General features: G+C 43.1%; 1 protein-coding gene across 1 annotated transcript in view; it reads left to right on the top strand.

Annotated features, from left to right (window-relative positions):
• Positions 1-16,203, top strand: part of LOC147709696 (fucolectin-like) — a 66,427-nt gene extending 50,224 nt beyond the window's left edge. Inside the window, exon 3 of the mRNA XM_086925537.1 lies at positions 15,910-16,203. Within this exon, the coding sequence (XP_086781663.1) occupies positions 15,910-16,081 (172 nt within the window). The 3' untranslated portion in view covers positions 16,082-16,203. The remainder of the gene's footprint in view (positions 1-15,909) is intronic.
• Positions 16,204-20,128: the final 3,925 nt, after the last annotated feature.

Raw genomic sequence — 20,128 nt, 5'->3', positions numbered from 1 at the left:
CTCAGACTTCTTGAGAGATCTCGATGCGAAGGCTATTGTCTCCTCTCTGCCCACGCCCATCTGGGTCGGGACCGCTCCTAGTCCCTTAGAGCTCGCATCAGTCCTTATAACCGTTTTCCTATTTGGTATAAACGGTTTTAGGCTAGGGACTCCTGCTAGGGCTTTCTTCACCTCATCGAACTCCTTCTGGCATTCTTCATTCCACATGAACTTCACGTCTCTTTTCAGTAGTTGGTGTATGGCGTACGTCCTGCTTGCAAAATTCTGCACAAACCTGCTGTAGAACTCCAGCATGCCCATGAATGATTTGAGTTCTTCCTTGTTTTTTGGTGGGGCCAAACCGATTATGGTGTCCTGGAGCTCCGCTTTAGGCTGAATGCCTCTCAACGTTATCTTGTGTCCCAACAAATCAAGCTCCTCACACCTAATCCTGCATTTTTCTCTCTTCACCGTTAAGCCCTGTTCCCTGAACCTCGCCAGCACTTGTCTTAACCTGTAGTCGTGTTGTCTGTTGTCTTCACCAAATATGAGCACGTCATCTTGGTAACACAACACACCAGGGACGCCACTGAGAATGTTACTCATCAGTCTTTGGAAAATCGATGCAGCTGAAACTAGGCGGAACAGCATCCTCTTGAATTTGTAGGCCCCCATGGGTGTCACAAACGCCGTAAGCTCTTGGGAATCCTCGTGAAGTCTGGTCTGAAAGTAGGCAGAGGTTAAATCCAACGTCGAGAACACTTGTGCTCCTTCCAATCTGCTCATCATTTGGGAGATGTTGGGTAGCGGAAACTTGTCTACCACGGCCTCTTTATTCAGTGCCCTGAGGTCTATGCACAAACGGACTGAGTTATCCTTTTTCCTGGCTGCGACGATCGGCGCCAGCCACTCCGTTGCTTCCACCGGTTCAATCACCTTTAGGTTGCACAGTTTCTCAAGCTCCGCTCTGACTGCTTCTTGTATGGATATAGGTAGGTTTCTCACCTTCGCCACCACTGGCCAGCATGCTCCTTCAACTTTATTTTATGTGAATAATTCTTAAGGCACCCAAGTTCCCCGCTGAACACCTCCTTAAATTCTTCTTCAATGTTACCAGACTGTACCTCTATTTCCTGCACTAAGATTTGTGGGGTTTTGTTAGGGTTGAGGTACACTCCCAGATCCTTTTGTGCTTGTCAACCTAGTATGTTATCCCCTACTAGTGATACATATATCTTGGAGACTGTTAAACTGTCTTTGTACCCCACCGTGCCCCAAAAGTAGCCCTTCATATTGATGGGACGATTCCCATAACCCCCTGGCCTGATATCGATTTTGTTCAACTTTAGTTTACCTTTTTTCACCCCTTCAAATTCCTTAGCATTGATGATAGTGATTTTAGAACATGAATCGAACAGCGCTTCTAAACCAGTCTCTTCAATTGTTATGCTGTCTTTCGGATAGCTAACTTGTCCGTCCTGCACTTGTAAAACAATCTCACCACACACACTTGTAGCACTTTCTTTTCCCTGCTTCTTGTAGCCTTGACCACTCCTGCAGTACTGTCTGAATTGACCCTTCTTACCACACTTACTGCAAGTATATTTCAGTGCGGGGCAATTCCTGTTATTCGCCATGTGTCCTTGCTTGCCGCATCTATAACAGTTACCTTTAAAGTTCCACCCCCCTTTGCTCTCTGTTTGTTCTCTCTGCACCTTCTTCTGTTCTTTAACTGCTAACACTTCTTCGCTTTCTGTCACCACTTAACTCACTTTGACTTAATTCTCAACGACCTTATTCTCGCTGTCTTGTTTTATCTCATTCACACACAGCATCATGTGTTCAACCTGCTTGGCTATGATCAGTACCTCCCTTAGCGGAGGATCATCTTTCAGCCATAATTCCTCCCGCACACGCTCTGTCCTACATGTCAATACAAACTGGTCCCTGATCCTTTCTTCAGACGCGCCACCAAACTTGCACGTGGCAGGCAGCTAATTTCCTTAACTCTGAAACAAAATCTTCAATAGATTCCCCTACCTTCTGACCTCTCTTGCCAAAGTGGTATTGTTCCATAATGGTGCTAGTCTTGGGGAGGTAGTGCAAGTCAAATTTTTTTCAGACTAACTTAAAATTCATTCAAACCCCTTGCCTCCTGCGCACCCAGATCCGGGAGATGGTCTAACACTTCTTCGCCTTCTGCCCCTATGTAGTACGCCAACAAGGCTATTTTCCTTTCTAGACCTAAATTTGGCCCACATACATTTGCGTAATTGAGGAAGACTTTCTTCCATTTATTCCATTTCATAGCAGGTTCCTCAGGGTTAGCTAAGAAGAAAGGTGGGGCGTCACGTTTTGCATATCTGCCTAGCTATACCTTGCGTGCAAACATATGATGACCCAACACCCCGCAGATCCCCAACCAGCCAACCTCTAAACCTGAAAGTGTCACAACCTAGGTTGCCCACCAAGAATATTGTATAGCGACTTTTCTAGCACAGTACAACAGTTTTATCTAAGCGTTGGGGCCCTGTCAGACTAGGATCATTAGCTTATACAGTGGTGAAATATTCCTATTTGATTTTATAACTGAAAGTCTTTCCCTGTAAATGAAAGTATGGCAAACCTTTACTGTGCGCCTTGGACTGACAGGAGACAGCGCAGTGGGGAAGTATGAGCTCTCTTTCTCCCGCTGCCGTCAAAATCACCATATGTGCCTCTACAGAAGGACCTCGGGATGTTTCAATGCAGTGGTAATCCTTATCGCAGCAAGGCCCTACCGCTTTCCGCCATTAATTCCAGTCACAGTCCTGTCCACAGTTCCTTCAGGATCGTGAGTTTCCTCCAAGTCGTTCCGTAGCCACTGCGAAGCCCTTGCTGCCGCCGCTGAAACCCCGCCAGGCCCAGCACTGCAGTCACTTTCCACTGATGAACGTCCCGCAGCCCTTCCGATGTTCAGAGGAGATGTTCTTGTCACACTGCCGCCTCACGGTAGCGCTGTAATCTCCCTACGGCAGCGCACCACCACTGACACACGTGGATCCTCCGCTTTCGCTGCACCTCATGCTAATATGCGCTCAGGTTCCACACAGCCCCATTGGATTGAAGATTTAGATCAATCATCCTCCAAATGCTCTAACTGGCTTCATTGTACTTCTCTTGCAATGACACCTGTTAAACCAGTTAATCACTGATGAAGTAAGCCTTCAGCGCCGTAGCTTTAGGACAGCTGAGAAGACAGAAACAAGTATGCCGGAAAAAACGGAATTAGAGGAAAAGCTATCATAAGGCAGAGAAAGACAAATACAAACAGTGTGTCGCATATTATAAGATCCTCTTAGTGGAAGAACAGTCCTGTACTTTACCTAGGAAATTGAAATAGCCAAAAAGTCAGTGAAATAAAAGTTTCAGACAGTTAAGAAACTGCCCACTGATCCCTATAATAACACAACATAAAGTAGTCAATCTTTTTGCAACTCGTTGGCTAAAAGCCAAGTTGAACAGATTTCTAACAGGTGTTCCTGTAATTCTAAACCCACTTCAGAGGAAAGTAGGCCTGCTTCCCATAATACAGAAAAAAACATGTTTACAGAATTTACTGCTCTTAATAAAGAACAGGTAATAGAGCCGATCAAATCCACTAAATCCGGCTCCCTCATTGATCCTTATCCTGTTTACATTGTTCAGATGGCCGTTGATATCATCGCTAACCATCTTATGAAAATTTTAATAAAATGATAAAATCTGGCTATTTTCCTAAACAATGGAAAAAAGCATCAATCCTTCCTTTGTTAAAAAAATCTAAGCCTTGAACCAGCTTTATTCAGAACCATGAGCTCCTAAATCCTTCTCCAATTGGGTTTGGAAACGGAGCTGATAGTGGTCAGTGAGGAAATCAGGGCTACTCTTGATAAAGGTGAAAGAGCACGTCTCATCCTATGAGACCTTCAGCTGCATTAGATATGGTCAACTATGGATTGTTGGTTGACAGCTGCACTGGCCTTCTGAGATACTTCCTCAGGGAGAAAGAGCAAAAATAGGTTTGAATCAGAACCCACTCCCCTGGCTTGCGGAGACACTCAGGGTCTTTAGTAAGACCGACACTGTGTAACTTATATGTATGATCACTGGCCAGCTTGATCATCATTTGGCTTCTCACTTACATCCTATGCGGATGGCACCCAGATTGTAGTTTCCCTTTCAAGTAATGATGACAACACCAGTAATAGATTCCATAACTGTATGTTAGCAGTGAGTGATTGGAAGGATAAAAACTGCTGGGAGTTAACAACTGGGAAGATGAAGGTCCTACTATTCAACAAGGAGGTCTCCTTTTGGTAACCATCTTGGTGGATTCAAGAACATGGAAATCTCCCAATACTGGCCAGGAAAGTTAAAGCCTAGGGGTTGTAATGGACAGCTCGCCTTTGGGGATCAAGTGAAGGCCACTATCTCTTTCTCTTTCTACAGACTAAAGACATAGAAGAAAATCTTTTATTATATTCTACTGGTCCTGCTAAAACCTGCTGTGGCAACTCTAGTATTGTAACAATTTGACTATTGCAATGGGCGCTATTTGAATATGCAACTGCAGTTTGCAAACAAGCACCACTCCCTTCAAAATGCAGTGGCAAGGTGTCATGTCCTTTAGGCTAGTCCTGTCATGTATGCCCCTTTTTACATACATTGTCCCAATTACACGACAATGGCAGTTATGAATAGGGGACCTTTTACCTAGTAGTTTGCTCCTGTCTCTGACACCAGGCTCTTAGGGGGAGATTTACAAAGAAAGCATGCAACGCAGAGCAGCCCCCGCGAAGCTGCACTGAGTTGCATGACAGGGAGGGAGCAGGAGAGCACCATATTCATATCTTCAAAGATAAGGCTATCTCCTCCCCTTTCCCTTGTGCCGGCACTGACTACAGCTGCTGTGCGCCATGCACACACCTTAGTGCCGCAGCGCTAGGGTGTGTGCATGAGTCTAGCATAGGTTTTGTACTGGAAGGTTACCCCTCCTATACAAAAAACTATGCTAGACACAAGAGAAATCTTTTCTTACTTTGTATACGTGCTGCACAGTGCAGCGCGCATGCAAAGTCGGAAAAGGAAGGAGAAATGAAAGCATTTCTCCTTCCTTGTGCCTAGTTGCAAAGGGTGCAGTATTCTCATGCGAAACCCAATCTACTGTTTATAGTAAATTGGGTTTAGCGTGAAAAACCTCGGGTGGTTGCATGGGAACGCCCATGCACCACCCCTGGTATGCCCCCATGGCGCAAAGTAATGCGAAGCAGCATAATGTGCTGCTTCGCATTATTTTTATGTTATTTTGCCAGAAAGTAAATTGCAAAAAAAAGATTTTGCGTCATTTTGCGTCACTTTTGTGATGCAAACACAGTGAAAAAATGTAGTAAATATCCCCCTTAGTATTTTATCATAATCCCTGTACCTGATGTACATAAACATGTCCTCAGGCACTGCATCATTATTCTGTAAAAGGGTCAACACTTTTTTCATCCATGACCAAAAGGCCTGCTGTGCATGATCGCATTGTTTACAAAAAATGATGATTGTTTTCAAAACATTTATGATTGTTTTCAATACATATTGATTCTAGAAGAAACCCTGGAGTGACCACTAAAGTATATAAAACCCTTATTCCCCCCTGCAAATTAGAGGAAGAGAATATTCCCACAATGTAAACCATATTTCTCATGATCATATCATCTAAATAAAGTGCCAGTGCTTTAGTAAACAAGAAATGATTTGTTTTTTACAACAATCTTGAATACTTAAATACAGTACAAAACTATCGAAAGCGCAAGTGCTTCACAGTATATTTGTTTTTCTAAAAATAAGGGAAGAGAAAAAAAAGGGGGAATATAAAAAGGGAAATTCCATTAGAAAAACATATTTCATATATCTCATAAAACACTTAAAAGAACTTATATGTATATACACACACATATACATGCCACACCGACATATATAGGCTAGGTACGTTTGGCAAATTATGTAGGGCACGCACTATAGGAGTATGCAAGTGCTACTGTCTGAACTATATATGTTCATCTTCTTAGCACTATGGTAGAAATGTATCTACTGTTTACTATATTAGTATTTGCGATTTCTTTTATATGCTTTTGTCTCCAGATTGTTGCAGCAGATATATTTTACACAAGACTGACGCTGGACCAATAAATACTTATTGAAACGTCCTAACCGCCATCCTGTGTATTTTCTGAGATTAAGCAAGCAAGAGTGACTGAGCTACAAAAAACTGTACTGTTTTCCACGATCCCTAAGGAATCAGTGTGTCATGTTCAACGGTTGCCAGTAACTACCTACAACCACTGTAGAATACAGGGGGGGTATGTAGTGGCACTGTAGAGCTAGCTGGTCTAACAGCCGACGTATACTGAGGGGTTGTCTTAAAGCAGTTTGGACACCAAGCCCTCAGTTTAGGTCATCTAAAACATGCAGGTCCTGGGGATTTCTAGGAACAACACAACAAAGGTTTCTAATTTCAATTAGCTAAACCTGCATTGCCGAAGCTTCCCTGGCTACCTATTAAACAAAGAATCAACTTCATAGCTTTGTGTATCACTTACAAATCACTGCATGTTATAGGCCTGAAATATCTCAAAGATAGTGTCAAGTGGTATTATCCCAACATGCTTCTATGCTCCAAGGCTGCCAAAAACATTGTTATCCCTAACTTCAATCGCTCCTAATGGGGAAAGGTTTGTGGTCTGCTTCTATACTGTTGAACACCCTCCCTCTGAACCTCAAATCCATGCCTGATCTTCTGTCTTTCAGAAAGGTTCTAAAAACTTGGATTTTTAACAACTAGTTGAGCTTCAAACCCTCTATCAATGGCAGCACCTGGATACCTCTATGTATTTGTGAGCTTTAGAAATATCTATAGCATAACATGACTAAATTATTTTGTGTCACGTGCAGTTGCAAGGTGTTTATCAGCTTTTGCAGACCCTGGCAAGTGGCGTGCTTATTAGTTGCATCGAAGGCTGGAGAGAGGTCAGTCACAAAGAGATTGAAGAGATATGGCGCCGGCAAACACCCCTGCTTTAATCCATGATGTGTATAGAGATTTCTTAATGGAAGTGAGCCATTTCCAACTTTGAGCCACACCCAATCACAAAACTCTTTGATTCTAAGCCGGTAAGACACGATGTTCTAGGCCTTAAGCTACCTCCACAGGGCTTTGCTCAATTTACACAGTCAAAAGCCGCCTTAAAGTCAACAAACCAGAGATAAGTCATACAATGCTGCATTTTCATTTGGTCAAATAGAATTGACATCGCCAAAATATTTGGGAACACGCCAGAACCTCTTCTAAAACCAGTTTGAGTTGTTGGAATTACCTGTTTTGCTTCTGCCCATGCAGTCAAGTCTCGAAAAACAAGTGTTGCAAAATATTTAGCTTCATTGTGCAATAGGGTGATAGGACAGTAATTCTCTGTATAGATTGAGGAGATGACAGTGCCTCGCCACAATGTCAGTGCTTCACCTCAGTACCTTGTTACAGTTGAGTTGTAACGTTATTATACCTTCTGCCAGTGCCAGTAGCTGTTGTGAAAGGCAGGTCAGAACATAGAGCATAATAAAAGCAGCTGTTTGAAGAATTAATAAAAAAAAACTGCTGCTGTTCTGTACAGTGACAAGCTGAACGGATACATTTATGCCAGCATGTTTATTTTTTGCATAACTTAGGTAATAACAGAAAAGTTAGGATCTTTATCCATATTTGTACTCATTCCAAGCTACTGCACCTTCTTTTAAACAGCTGACTTGCATTAAACTATTTTTATTATAATTTTGCAGTAAATATCTAACACGTTTTTTTGATGTTTTTAATTTTGCAATGGAGATTGTATTCTTCAGGTTTGCAAACTTGCTCTCTCTTTCAAATAAAAGAGCTATGCACAAAGGATTTGAATGGTTTATGGGAAGGCAAATATGTCGCTATGTATTATTAAGAATAAAGTCACCTGTACCGAACATGATGAGGATGTTGCCTGCCACCTGGGAGTTTCATAACCTTATAAAGAAACTCAGCCGTTGACCTCCTTCCTCCATATTGTCAAGGAACTTTACCGTGATGTGCAATATCTGAAGTATGTAAGAAAATTAGAGACAGGTTTATATACAGAGATTACAGAATCCCATGTATCATAGCCCATTTCCCTTCAGCCTAGGATCCCTGGTTGCAGTTGAATTTTTAACACTCATACTGTTTGACTGCAATGTGGACTTGTGTGCTAGTGTGTGATTAGGGAAGCAGTCTCAGTGCATGCATCGTGTAGAAATCCAAGGGAGTCAGGCTTGTAGATCAAGAAGTTCTTTAATGTTCAAGCAGATAAGAAACAACGATCCTGTAGTGTCATGGTCAAAACCAGAGTGCTCCCAACATGGAATGCACTCAGTGAACATAACAGCATTCTACAGGAACCATAGTAACAGAACACAGGGAAAACACATAGAAAGTAATGCAATATCATGAGCATAAAATACATCTAACATACACAGAATATTACATCACCTCCCTTTCTCAACAAAAAGAAATGAAAGAAAACAATACAAAGGGAAAAGAAAGGAAACAGAAATAAGATTACTCTCTGAATAAATATTAAATTCTAAACCTCAAAGGTCTAATAACAGTGCGAGAACTCTTCCTAACACCAACTTCAGAGGAGGGAATCTTGGAGGTAGGAAGATTGATGGAAGATTTTCCAGAGAGAGACGAGGTAGGAATTCTTTTAGTCACGGCAGAAGAGTCACAGATAACCTTAGCAACTTTGTTTAAGTTCCACCAGAAACCTCCCTCAACTTGTACAGCATTGCCCACAATCTTAACGACTTTCACAGGAGGACCAAACTTGGTTTCTCCTTTGTGTACATGTACAGACTTTCTGATTCTCACACAGTCCCCAACCTCTAGAACACTCTCTTTCGCACCCTTCTTAACATCAAAGTTTTCCTTTTGTTTGGACTGGGCGAGTAACACATTATCCTTAACAATGGACATAAGACTCGAGACATCAGAGGTAGACTTCATCCACTTAGACATCCACCCAGGACAGAACGATGTGTTAGGCTTGCGACCTCTCATTAACTCGAAAGGAGAAACCTTGGTGGAGGAATGAGGAGTAGTCCTATAAAACCAAATCATGCTTTTCAAAGCCTTACCGACTTCAACATTCCCACTCCTAGCCCACTTTACACAGTCCCCCACAACTCTGTTCATCCTCTCAACGAGACCATTCCCTTGAGGATGATAAAGGGAACTCTTAACATGCCTAACACCTGATTTGGAAAGAAAATCCTCAAATTCATGACTCACAAACTGCTTACCATTGTCCGACACCAACTCTTCAGGAAAACCTTCCCTACTCCAAACATCACATAAGAATTCTATGACAGTCTTAGAATCAGCATCCTTTATCAATTTAAACTCCGGCCACTTGGAAGCATAGTCAACTAGGACTAAAATAAATTTGGAACTCCCACTCAAGACAGAATAGGGTCCCATTAGATCGATCCCGAGTTTGGCCCAGGGACGATCAGGACACTCAACAGGCATAAGGGGAGGAACCCAGGTTTTGAGACACTTATCTGAGGACCTACATATGCAACAGTCAGCAACAAAATGATCGATGTCAGAATCCATAGCAGGCCACCAGAACACGTCACGAATCCTACGCTTAGTGAGAGAGCAACCCAAATGACCTTCGTGGGCTTTCTCAATGATGTCTTTCCTAAATGCAAAAGGAGGAATAATTTTGTCATTACGCAGTAGGATGCCATCCTCAATGGAAATTTCATGTTCCACCTTAGAGAAGGGTTGAATAGAGGGAGACAAGACTTTCTCACGCAGCCAACCCATCTTGACCAAATTGCACACATCCTGAAGAACACTATCTTCTTCAAAGACCTTCCTCCACTCTGCTTCTGAGCAAACATGTAATTCAGGGATGTCTACACAAGCAACCAAACAATCATCGCAGTCTTCTTCAATAAGGTTGGAGAAGGAGATATCAACATCATCATCACAAACGGGAGGTGGAAAACGGGATAAAAAATCTGCTCTCACGTTTTTCCCACCCGCAATATACACAACATCAAAATTATACTGTAGAAGCCTAGTTACCATCCTCAAAATCCTGGGTGTGCAACACTTGGTAACACCCCCACCCAAAATGTTAACTAAAGGTTTGTGATCCGTTTGAAGCAGGAAACGCCTACCCCAAATGAACGGCCTGAATTTTTCAATAGCCCAAGTACAAGCTAAAAGCTCCTTTTCTATTACGGAGTATTGAACTTCAGCAGGCCTTAAAACTCTGGAAGCAAAGCTGATAGTTCTTTCAATCCCACACTCATTTTGTGTTAAAGTGGCACCAAGGCCAACACGACTAGCGTCAACAGTCAGACAACACGACAAGGCAGGGTCGAATGGCTTAAGGACAGAATCAGAAGTCAACGATAGTTTGACTTCTTCAAAAGCTTTAACACATTCGTCACACCAAACAAACTTAACCCCTTTTTTCAGAAGATTGCTGATAGGACGTACAATGGTCGCATAGTGGGGAATGAACCTGGCATAGTATTCACAAATACCAAGAAGAGACTTTACACCAGTCTTGTCAGACGGAATCGGAGCCTTAGCAATCGCATCCAAGAGCCCAGGTCTAGGTTTTATACCATCTTGTGTCAAAATGTGACCCAGATATTCAACTTCGGTACACATAAACTTACACTTTTCCAATTTCAGAACAACGCCATGATCTTGGAACAAACTCAAAACATTATCAAGAACAGAATCGTGAGAAGAAACATCCTTGCCAAAGATCAATACATCATCTTGAAAAACTGTCACTCCTTTAACACCCTCCAAGATATTGCTCATCACTCGCTGAAAAACCGACGCAGCTGAGGCTAAGCCGAAAGGCATGCGTCGATACTGAAAGGTGCCCAATGGAGAGATGAAGGCCGTGAGATGACGGGAGTCGGGATGCAGCTCAACCTGGTGGTAAGCACTGGCTAAGTCCAGCTTGGTGAAGAACTTAGCACCTTTGGTAGCAGCAAACAGGTCATTGATGCGGGGAAGGGGATGAGAATCAACCCAAATAACTTTGTTGACAGAGCGAAGGTCAACACAGACCCTAAGCTTGCCATCCCTTTTGCGAGCTACGACCAAAGGCGAAAGCCACAGAGAGGACTCTGCAGGTTCAATCACACCATTCTCACACAGCATTTCAAGTTCTTTTTTCAAGTCGTCTCTGACGCTGAAAGGGACACCCCGAAGTTTGTGCTTAACAGGTGTTGAGCCCTCTTTAACAATGATCTTGTGTTTAAAACCTTTTATCTTACCCAACTTTGAACTGAAAACAGAAGGAAATTTGCATTTGAACATTTGTAAATAGTCAGTACAGGTAGCGATAAAAACTTGTTCCTTAGCACTAGGCTTAAGTGTCATACCGAAGAGGCCTTGGTGAAACCAGCCCAAAATGTTGAGCCCTTTAATTGCGACATAAATTTTCCCTCTAATCTTCCTCCCCTGAAAACACAAAATGTCTTCAAAAAAACCAAGAAGACTAATTTTCTTTCCTTCGTATGACACCGGAGCACGGTCTGGAGGAAGAAGAGGTTGTGAATTATTCCACGTGACATCAAACAAATCTTTATCAATCATGGTGATTTTAGCACCGGAGTCTACAAGAAGTTTCAACATTTTGTTACCAACAGCAACATCAATGATAGGATCGACACAAGAATCAGGATCACCTTCAATGATGGTTTCTTCTGAGCAATCAGTAACAACACCAATAGTTATTTCAGATTCTGAGGAAGAATCAGAGTCAACAACACCAACTACAGGTTTGTTGAAAACCTTTTTGTTTTTCAATTTTAAGCAAACCTTTGCAAAGTGTCCAACCTTTTTACAGTAATTGCAAACTACACTAGTAGCAGGACAAGAAGAACCTTTTTGATGTGAGGGATTGCCGCACCTAATGCACATGTGAGAGAAGGACGAAGACTCTGATTTATTGGAAACCTTTCCTTTGGGAAAATTGGAGATAGGTCTTCTCTTAACAAGTCTGGAGGACGAGTTTAGACTTAAGGCATTTATGGGTTCAATTACTTTATCTTCAAGTTCTTTGAGGGAAACCATAGACGTCTCAACACTCTTAGCTAACTTGATAGTGTCGTCTAAGGAAGGATCACTCATAGCTAATAGCTTTTGTCTGATATTCTTATCCTTACAATGACAAACAAATTGGTCTCTGATAAGCTGGTCATTAAAGTTTTCAAACTTACAATCAGAGGCTAATCTTCGCAAGATCGAGATATAAGTGTCAATATCTTCAGAATCAGTTTGTTTTCTCTTAAAGAAAGTGTGCCTGCGAACCATTAGGTTAGGTTGTTTGTCAAAACGAGACTTAAGTTTTTGAACAGTATCAGAGTAATCATCAGACACAGCACCCTCGATAACAGGTAACTCTGGGAGATGTTTGAAGACGGACCTGCCTTCAAAACCCAGAGAGTGTAGAAGAAGGCATTTTTTTCGTTCAGGGCGAAATCTAGATGCACCAATAGCTCCTAAGTAATTCTCAAAGGCATCATGCCAAACTTCCCATCTAATAGGAGGTTCACCAGGGGTTTCTAAGAAGGCTGGAGGAGGATTAACAGATTGCAGAGTAGACATAACTGAGATATACTGAAATTATACCAAAAAAAAAATTACACAAATAAGATATGATCAAATGTTGAAGATGTAAGATAATGTATAGTACTATAGCCAACAAGTAATGGTAGTAGCTAATGTGAATAGTGAAAACAACGTGGCGTTAGAAAAGATTCACACTTGTAAAAAAAATGTCTAGAAATAGTCTTGCTAAAAGAGAGGAAAAAAAAACAGTGCAAACTAGCAATAACTTCACTACAAACAAACTTTTTGCAGATCGATAGGGATATCTCTGCTTGACAGGTGAGAGCTGTGCGCATCAGCGAAGCGCAGCGTGAATTGTGGATATGCAGCGTGGATTTGTAGGTGAGCTGTGTGTATCAGCGATACACAGCTTGAACTGTGTGTGAAAGCGGTGGCTGTTCGGTAAATAAGCTGTGTGCATCAGCGATGCACGACTTGGACAGTGCGCACTGCGGAGACAGGTTGATAGGGTCCGCAGAGACTGGTTGCTAGGAGTTGAGAACGTCACAAACCAAAGCAAGAGGGACCAATCCGGAATGCGCAAACAATAATCCACAGCGTGATGACGAGACAGACGTGGTGAAGAGACACGCTGTAGTGACGCTGGTGAAACGCGCTGATGCGGCGCTGCTGCGGCGCTGCTGAAAGAACGAAAATGACGGAACAGAGAAGCTGGAGCACGAGAGGTAAGGCTCGAGCGGCCTCTGTGTTGTTGTTGAAAATAAACCAGTTAACGGCCAATGTGAACGGAGAGACCTCAATAGTCACAGTAAAGAAAAAAAAACGGAGAAAGAGCTTCGAAATAAATAAAATAATGAAATAGACCCAAAAAGACGTCGCCCTTCGCAGGAACACACAGACATAGAAACCTCACAGTTTTGACGAAGTTCAGGTTGAGACAGAGATGGTATGAAGTTGTGATTCTTCAGTCTTCTGTCTTCTAACTTCGGAATTAAGTCTGGTGTTAGGGATGTCGAATGGGTTGAAGCTCAGAACAGGAACAGGATCAGTAGATCGGATGAGACTCTCCAGAATTCTTAATGGCAGGCAGAACAGCGGGTCCCAAGGAGATCACAGATGTAGAGCACGCATCGTCGCCAGTAAAATTATGTAGAAATCCAAGGGAGTCAGGCTTGTAGATCAAGAAGTTCTTTAATGTTCAAGCAGATAAGAAACAACGATCCTGTAGTGTCATGGTCAAAACCAGAGTGCTCCCAACATGGAATGCACTCAGTGAACATAACAGCATTCTACAGGAACCATAGTAACAGAACACAGGGAAAACACATAGAAAGTAATGCAATATCATGAGCATAAAATACATCTAACATACACAGAATATTACACATCGCATGCCTACATGCACAACAGACATCTAGGCATTGAATTTTAACTTCATTTTTAGTTACTGATACAGAAAGATAGCTATCCCTGAACGGTGAATTTCCCCAAAAAATGTGGCTGCTGAGAAGTAGTAGAGACCTGAGCCGCCAAGGAATCTGCACTAGCTGGGCCCTCATTAAATGAAAAATATGTACATAAGTTAGTGACAGGGAGGAAAGCAAGGAGATGCAGTACAATGGAGTGCAGAAACAAATAAAAATACTAGTTAGAAACATAGTACAAGAGAAATGCTGAGGGACAGTACACACAAGAATACAGAGTAATGCCATTGAATAAGGAGAATGAAAGTGAGAAGGACAAGAAACCAATCCATTCAGAAACAAGGTGTTGACCCACATTCCTCTATATAAATTGTATGGTAGACACTGGGAATGATATATTTAGAAAACTAGCAGACAGGTATGGCTGAGACACAACAAAAAGTGAGCGAGGCAAGCATGGGATCAATGTGTCTACCTCTATTACAGAGAGCAGTGTGTTATCTGCAGGTCATTAGTTCCAATCCTTGAAAGAGTGGTATGTTTATTAATATATTGAGGCACTATTTCCAATTCCATTATGTATGTATATGTTATTTTAATAGTGCAAACCTAGCCTAAAGGCAGCAGGGTGCTCTACATGGTTTAAGGTTAAAGTCAGCGAGTAAGAGGAGAGGAAACTGTATTGTAGATGGTTAATGCATTGTGGTGTAGTGTACTTTAAAGAAGTAAGTCTTCAGCACTTTCCTAAATTGGTGCTGCATTTGGGCATTATGATATGGGGATGTTATTCTAGACTGGGTGGATAGATGAAAAAGGCCTGCTGCCTGGTTCCTTCTTTTTTATGCTTATTGGTCTGTAGTCTGATGGAATCCTCACTGTGGGTGTGCTGAGAACTACAAGAAACTGTGAGCTTGTCTGCAAGATAAGCAGGAGTGCTGGTTTCGATGGATTTGTAAAGGGACGTAGCTGATTTAGAAGATGTGTGGGCTGGGAAGGGGAGCCAATGGCATTTCAACAGAATGAAAGTGATGTGTTTTAATCTCCCTGTATCGAAACATAAAGTCCTGAAATACCACTGCCGTACTCAGAATTCCAAAATAAAATGTATCCCTTTATTCTTCCTTTGTTACATGTAAGTGGAGGACGGCGTAATGTACCTGTAAGATGTGTGTGGGGAAAGTTGGTGATATATTGAGTTCAGCTCGAGCTAACAAAACTACCCAAGCACTTATGACTTCAGCTTCTAGTTCATCCACTGTTTCTATTACATAGATTTCCTTCTCAATTGCTGTATTTAGATGCGAGTATATGCAATCTGTGGGGTAGTTAAAGCTTACTTTAGAGGACAGCAGGGGAAACCCATAGTGTGTGGCCTTCGACAAGGTTGATGATTTCTGCTTCCTCTACTTTTTGCAGTTTAGCGTAATTTGGGCCGAAGGTGGACTCCTACATGCCTGTGGTGCAGTATGATGGAGCACATGGTTTGATATTTGTAGTGGTGGGTGATCCTGCCTATTAGGCATCTGATGAAACCGAACAAAGCATCAAACTCATGCGACACACCACTCTCTATGACACTTTATTCCACTGTACACTACCCTACTTGAGTGTACTCCACTCTACCAAACTAAAGCCAACTTTACACCACTGCACTGTACTCCAAAATATGCAGCTCCACTGTGTGGCAGTAGAAAGTGGAGCCTGGGAATTATGACAAGACACTAAGTTCTTCCATGTTCTATATATTGAAGAGTGTAGTGTAGGAAAAACCATTGTATGATTATTAATATTTTCATATTCTTATTTTTATTACTATAGGTGTGCAACTATTTCGTCAATCCCTTCTGGTGGTACACAGACATTTCAGTGCAATGGGATGGTCGGCCGGTATGTGAACCTCTACACCCGAGGCAGAGTGGACTTCCTTACACCCTGTGAGGTGGAGGTCTATGGATACCCCGAGGAGGAGGCATGTTCCTGTGAAAAGTGATTGGAAAGCATTAAGGATCTGAGTGCTTGCATGCCCATCTATTCACTTGAACAAACAAACATGTATGCTTGATTTCTGCTATACCCATTTAATTAATAAACATTAATCTAGTCAGTTGCTTATATAGTTTGTGCTCTGACATTTTTCTTCTACATTTGTTTTACTAAAAAGCATACTTTTGTCCAGAACTAAGATGGAATGGATAAAATCACATTGAGGATGCCTATTTGTATAGGTGTTTCTCAGTATAAAGGTACATGTAACATGAATCATGACAAGTTTGGCTCTACTGAGATAATAACCTGGATTAAAGAGTGGACCACATTTGATTTACTGTAGTAATTGATCTCGGATTGGAGTGCATCGACGTGACTTGGTTACGTTTTGTGTCTATGGATAATAAGGAACAGGGAGACCTCTGACCCTGTGATGCACCGCAGCGAAAGTGTCCCGGTATCTTTGGAGGATGGGAAAATTGGATATATATATATATATATATATATATATATATATATATATATATATATATATATATATATATATATTCACTGAAAAAAACCCTAGGTTTCAGGTACGTTATAGTTAGAAATTAGCATTTAAACAACATTGGAAATTCACAGAAAAAAACATAGGTTTCAGGGGCGTTATTGTTAGTTGGACATTTCACTCATACAAAACCCTAGAAATTCTCCCATGAAAATAGAAACTAACATTTTCAAAACAATGGACATACCATTACCAGTTACAACACACCTATTCAGTAATTTCAAGATCTACACAACACATCCACTCATTTCTAAGGTTTCTTATGTGTGAAAATGTCCAACTAACTATAAAGCTCCTGAAACCTATGGTTTTTCAGTGAATTTCTAAGGTTTTTTAAGTGCTAATTTCTAACTATGCCTACAGAGGTAGGACATGTGAAGAAAGAAGAAAAAAACACACATAAAGAAGCAAAAGAAATGCAGAAGAAGCGACAGAAGTCCTCAAAGACTTAGAAAAGTTCAGGAAGAAGCAAGACATGGGAATAAAGAACCAGCAGAGGAGCAGAAAGAGGCCTTGTTACAAAATCATCCTGTGGTCACAACTTTTTCAAACAGGTACTAGTGGTAACTGACTCTGACTAACCAAGCCTAGAGCCAGTGGTATGCTAAGAGGCACTCAGAGTACAGTGAAAACACCTAAATACACTAGGGAACACTATGCGTTGAGGTACCCCTGTGATTAGCATGACCTCCTCTGTAAACCCCTAGTACATAATATGGCAGGGGGATTAAAACTACCTCTTAAAACGTGCCACGGGGCGCGTTTCTACACTGGTGAAGAGAGTGGGGAGTCTGAGGTGACATGTGTGCAAACACGCCCTGTGGCCGTTTTAAGTTGGGGGTTAACGTCCCCTTGAATCCTGAAGGTCCCTGGGAGCCAACTAACTCACCAGGTATATCCAGTAAGTGCCACAGAGTTGCATTGTAGGGAGGTGTAAAACGGGGCATGGTGGGGACTTAATTCCCCAACTTAAAACGCGCCACAGGGCGTGTTTGTAAAGTCACCTCTGTCCCGCCCCCTCCCTTTACCACTGTGCAGAGGCAACCAGGGGCCCTCAGTATTCAAGGGGAATTAATTCCCCAACTTACAACTCACCAGGGGGCGCGTTTAAACAGTGGTGAAGGAAGGGGGCGGAGCCTGAGGTGACATGTGTACAAACACACCCTGTGGCGCGTTTTAGCCCACCAGGTACCTCCAGTATGCATCAGGGAGCTGCGTTGCAGTGAGGTGTTCAGAGGCCACGCTCTCTTTTTACACCTCTCTGCAATGCAGCTCTGTGGCCCTTACTGGACGTACCTGGTGGGCTAGTTGGCCTCCAAGGCCCCCCCATACATTTAGAAAAAAAAGCCCATTATAATATAAACATTGCCCCGGGGACTTGGCCCACTCGGGGGCTAAATAATAAGATATACTTAAAACAACTTTTCCCATAGATGAAAATTTTTTGTTTTACTAATAACTGTGGCGCAGTTTGGCAAATGTTACAGTAATTTTTAAAACTACTGTATAGCTTGCTTCAGCATCTGCCTGGCAATTTTCGGAGTTAATCATTAAGCAGCGGTTTAGAAAAAGGTGGGTCCCAAAACGCTTTTTCAGCCATGCAATATCTATGGGGTTTTGCAATTTTTAAACACGGCTATGGCCTGAAACACTAAACGGAATTACAACTAATATGGCAGAAAGCTGGATCCTGGTGTAGAAAGATACCTTTTTGTAATGTGCTGTAATCTGTAAATCTGTTCAGTAGTTTAATAGTTATTCAAGAAAGAAATGTATAGCTATCTAGATATGCAGATGATTCAGGGATAGATCCGCATTGGACCCGGGGATCCGAGGCCCAAAGAAAAAAGAAACTTCACCCACAAACACTATAACCCCATCTGGGCACATCCAAAGGACGTGCCCAGCATAGGGTTTGGTGGATGGCGGGGGGTGGCTGCATGTAGAATGAATGTGAACACAACTATAACATCCTTGCAGCCATTGTTTTTTTTGGGTGAGCGAATTCGATAAAAACATTTTTTAAATGAAGCGCGGACTTCCGCACTTTGTTTTCCTTAATCCCCCAGGAGGCTAAAGTCCCTAGGGAATCAAAATTTCAGGCCCCCGCTGTCCCGGGAACTTTCATTTCATTGGGGCTTTGCTCATAGTGTGCAGGGGCACACGCCCCCTGCAGCCGCGGTGACGCCACTTCCCCATGGCTTATTTTGAAAAATTGCATGGAGGGGCTGCTGCACCCTTAGGCTGCCCCGGGGACAGCCACCTCCCTAGGGCTATTATTATTAATACATGTGGGGGGGCTCGAGCCCCCCCACACTCCCCCAGGGAGCACCACCTCCCCAGGGCATTAATTATTGAAACGTGAGGGTTCGGTGTGGACCCGGGGACCACCACTTCCCAGCGGCTATTTTCACGTTGGGAAGCAGTATATGGCCCTGGGGATCACCCCCCCAGGGCCGGCTTCAGCAATGTCCCAGGGTGCCCATCCCCAGAACATTGCAGTCTGCAATGGCAGGGCGGGAGCACAGCTCCGGTCCTGTCATTGCAAACTTCTACTTTGCTTCATGGAAGTGAGGTCAGGAAACCTGCTCTTGCTTCCATGAAGCAAAGCAGTATTGCTTTTGGAGAAGGGGAGCTGCATGTCAGCAGCTCTCCATGTCCAAAAGCAAAGCCGGCTAGGGGAGCCGGCTTGCACAGCGGGGGCATTGGGACTCCCCTGCAGTCCCCAATGTAAGGCCTGGCCCCGGGAATGGGGTCGCCAGGCCATACGTGTCCTCAGAAAAGGGGCCACGTGGCCCCTATCCAAAAATACAAGAACAATTCAAGGCTGGCCAGGCCCTGGGGATGAGGTCTCGGAAGGCCGTAAGTGGCCTCAGGAGGAATGGAAAGTCTGGTCAGGCCCCTGGGTATGGGGTCCCCGGGGCAAATAGTGGCCCAGGGAAGGGGGCCACACAGCCCCCCTCCAGAAAAAAATAATATATATATATATATTTTAAACAAGGCAATGCCCAGAGGATGAGGTCCCGGGGCCTAAATCGGCCTCAGTAGGGGGCCCGCACGGACGCCTTCCCATTTAAAAATAAATAAATAAATATTGGCAGGCCCTGGGGTCCCCAGGTCCCAAAAATATTGAAAAGCCCCCTTCTAATCCCCCAAAAAGGGGGGGATAGAAACACACTGTCGGCCCCACCCTCTTCATGCACGACTCTTCAGACGAGCCACCTGGCAGGTGCTGTGTTAGGAAATTAAGTCCCCTAGAATCGTAAGGGTCTTTAGAGGCCAACTAGCCCATAAGGTACCTCCAGTAACCCCCACACAGTGGGATTGTTGAGAGATGGTCCGAGGCTATGGCCATTTTTACACCACTCTGCAAACGTGCCTCTTGGCGCACTGCTGGTGGGGGCGATGAGGTCCTCTGGTGTCCTCAGGACTTCAGGACTGAAGGGGACTTAATCCCCCGGGCAGCAGTGGGCCAGGAGGCATGTGTGCACAGTGGTGTTA

The sequence above is a fragment of the Lissotriton vulgaris genome, chromosome 6, assembly GCF_964263255.1.
Source record: "Lissotriton vulgaris chromosome 6, aLisVul1.2, whole genome shotgun sequence".
NCBI classification, from domain to species: domain Eukaryota; kingdom Metazoa; phylum Chordata; class Amphibia; order Caudata; family Salamandridae; genus Lissotriton; species Lissotriton vulgaris.
The sequence above is the reverse complement of the archived record's forward strand: the minus strand, read 5'-3'. Positions and strand labels throughout refer to the sequence as shown.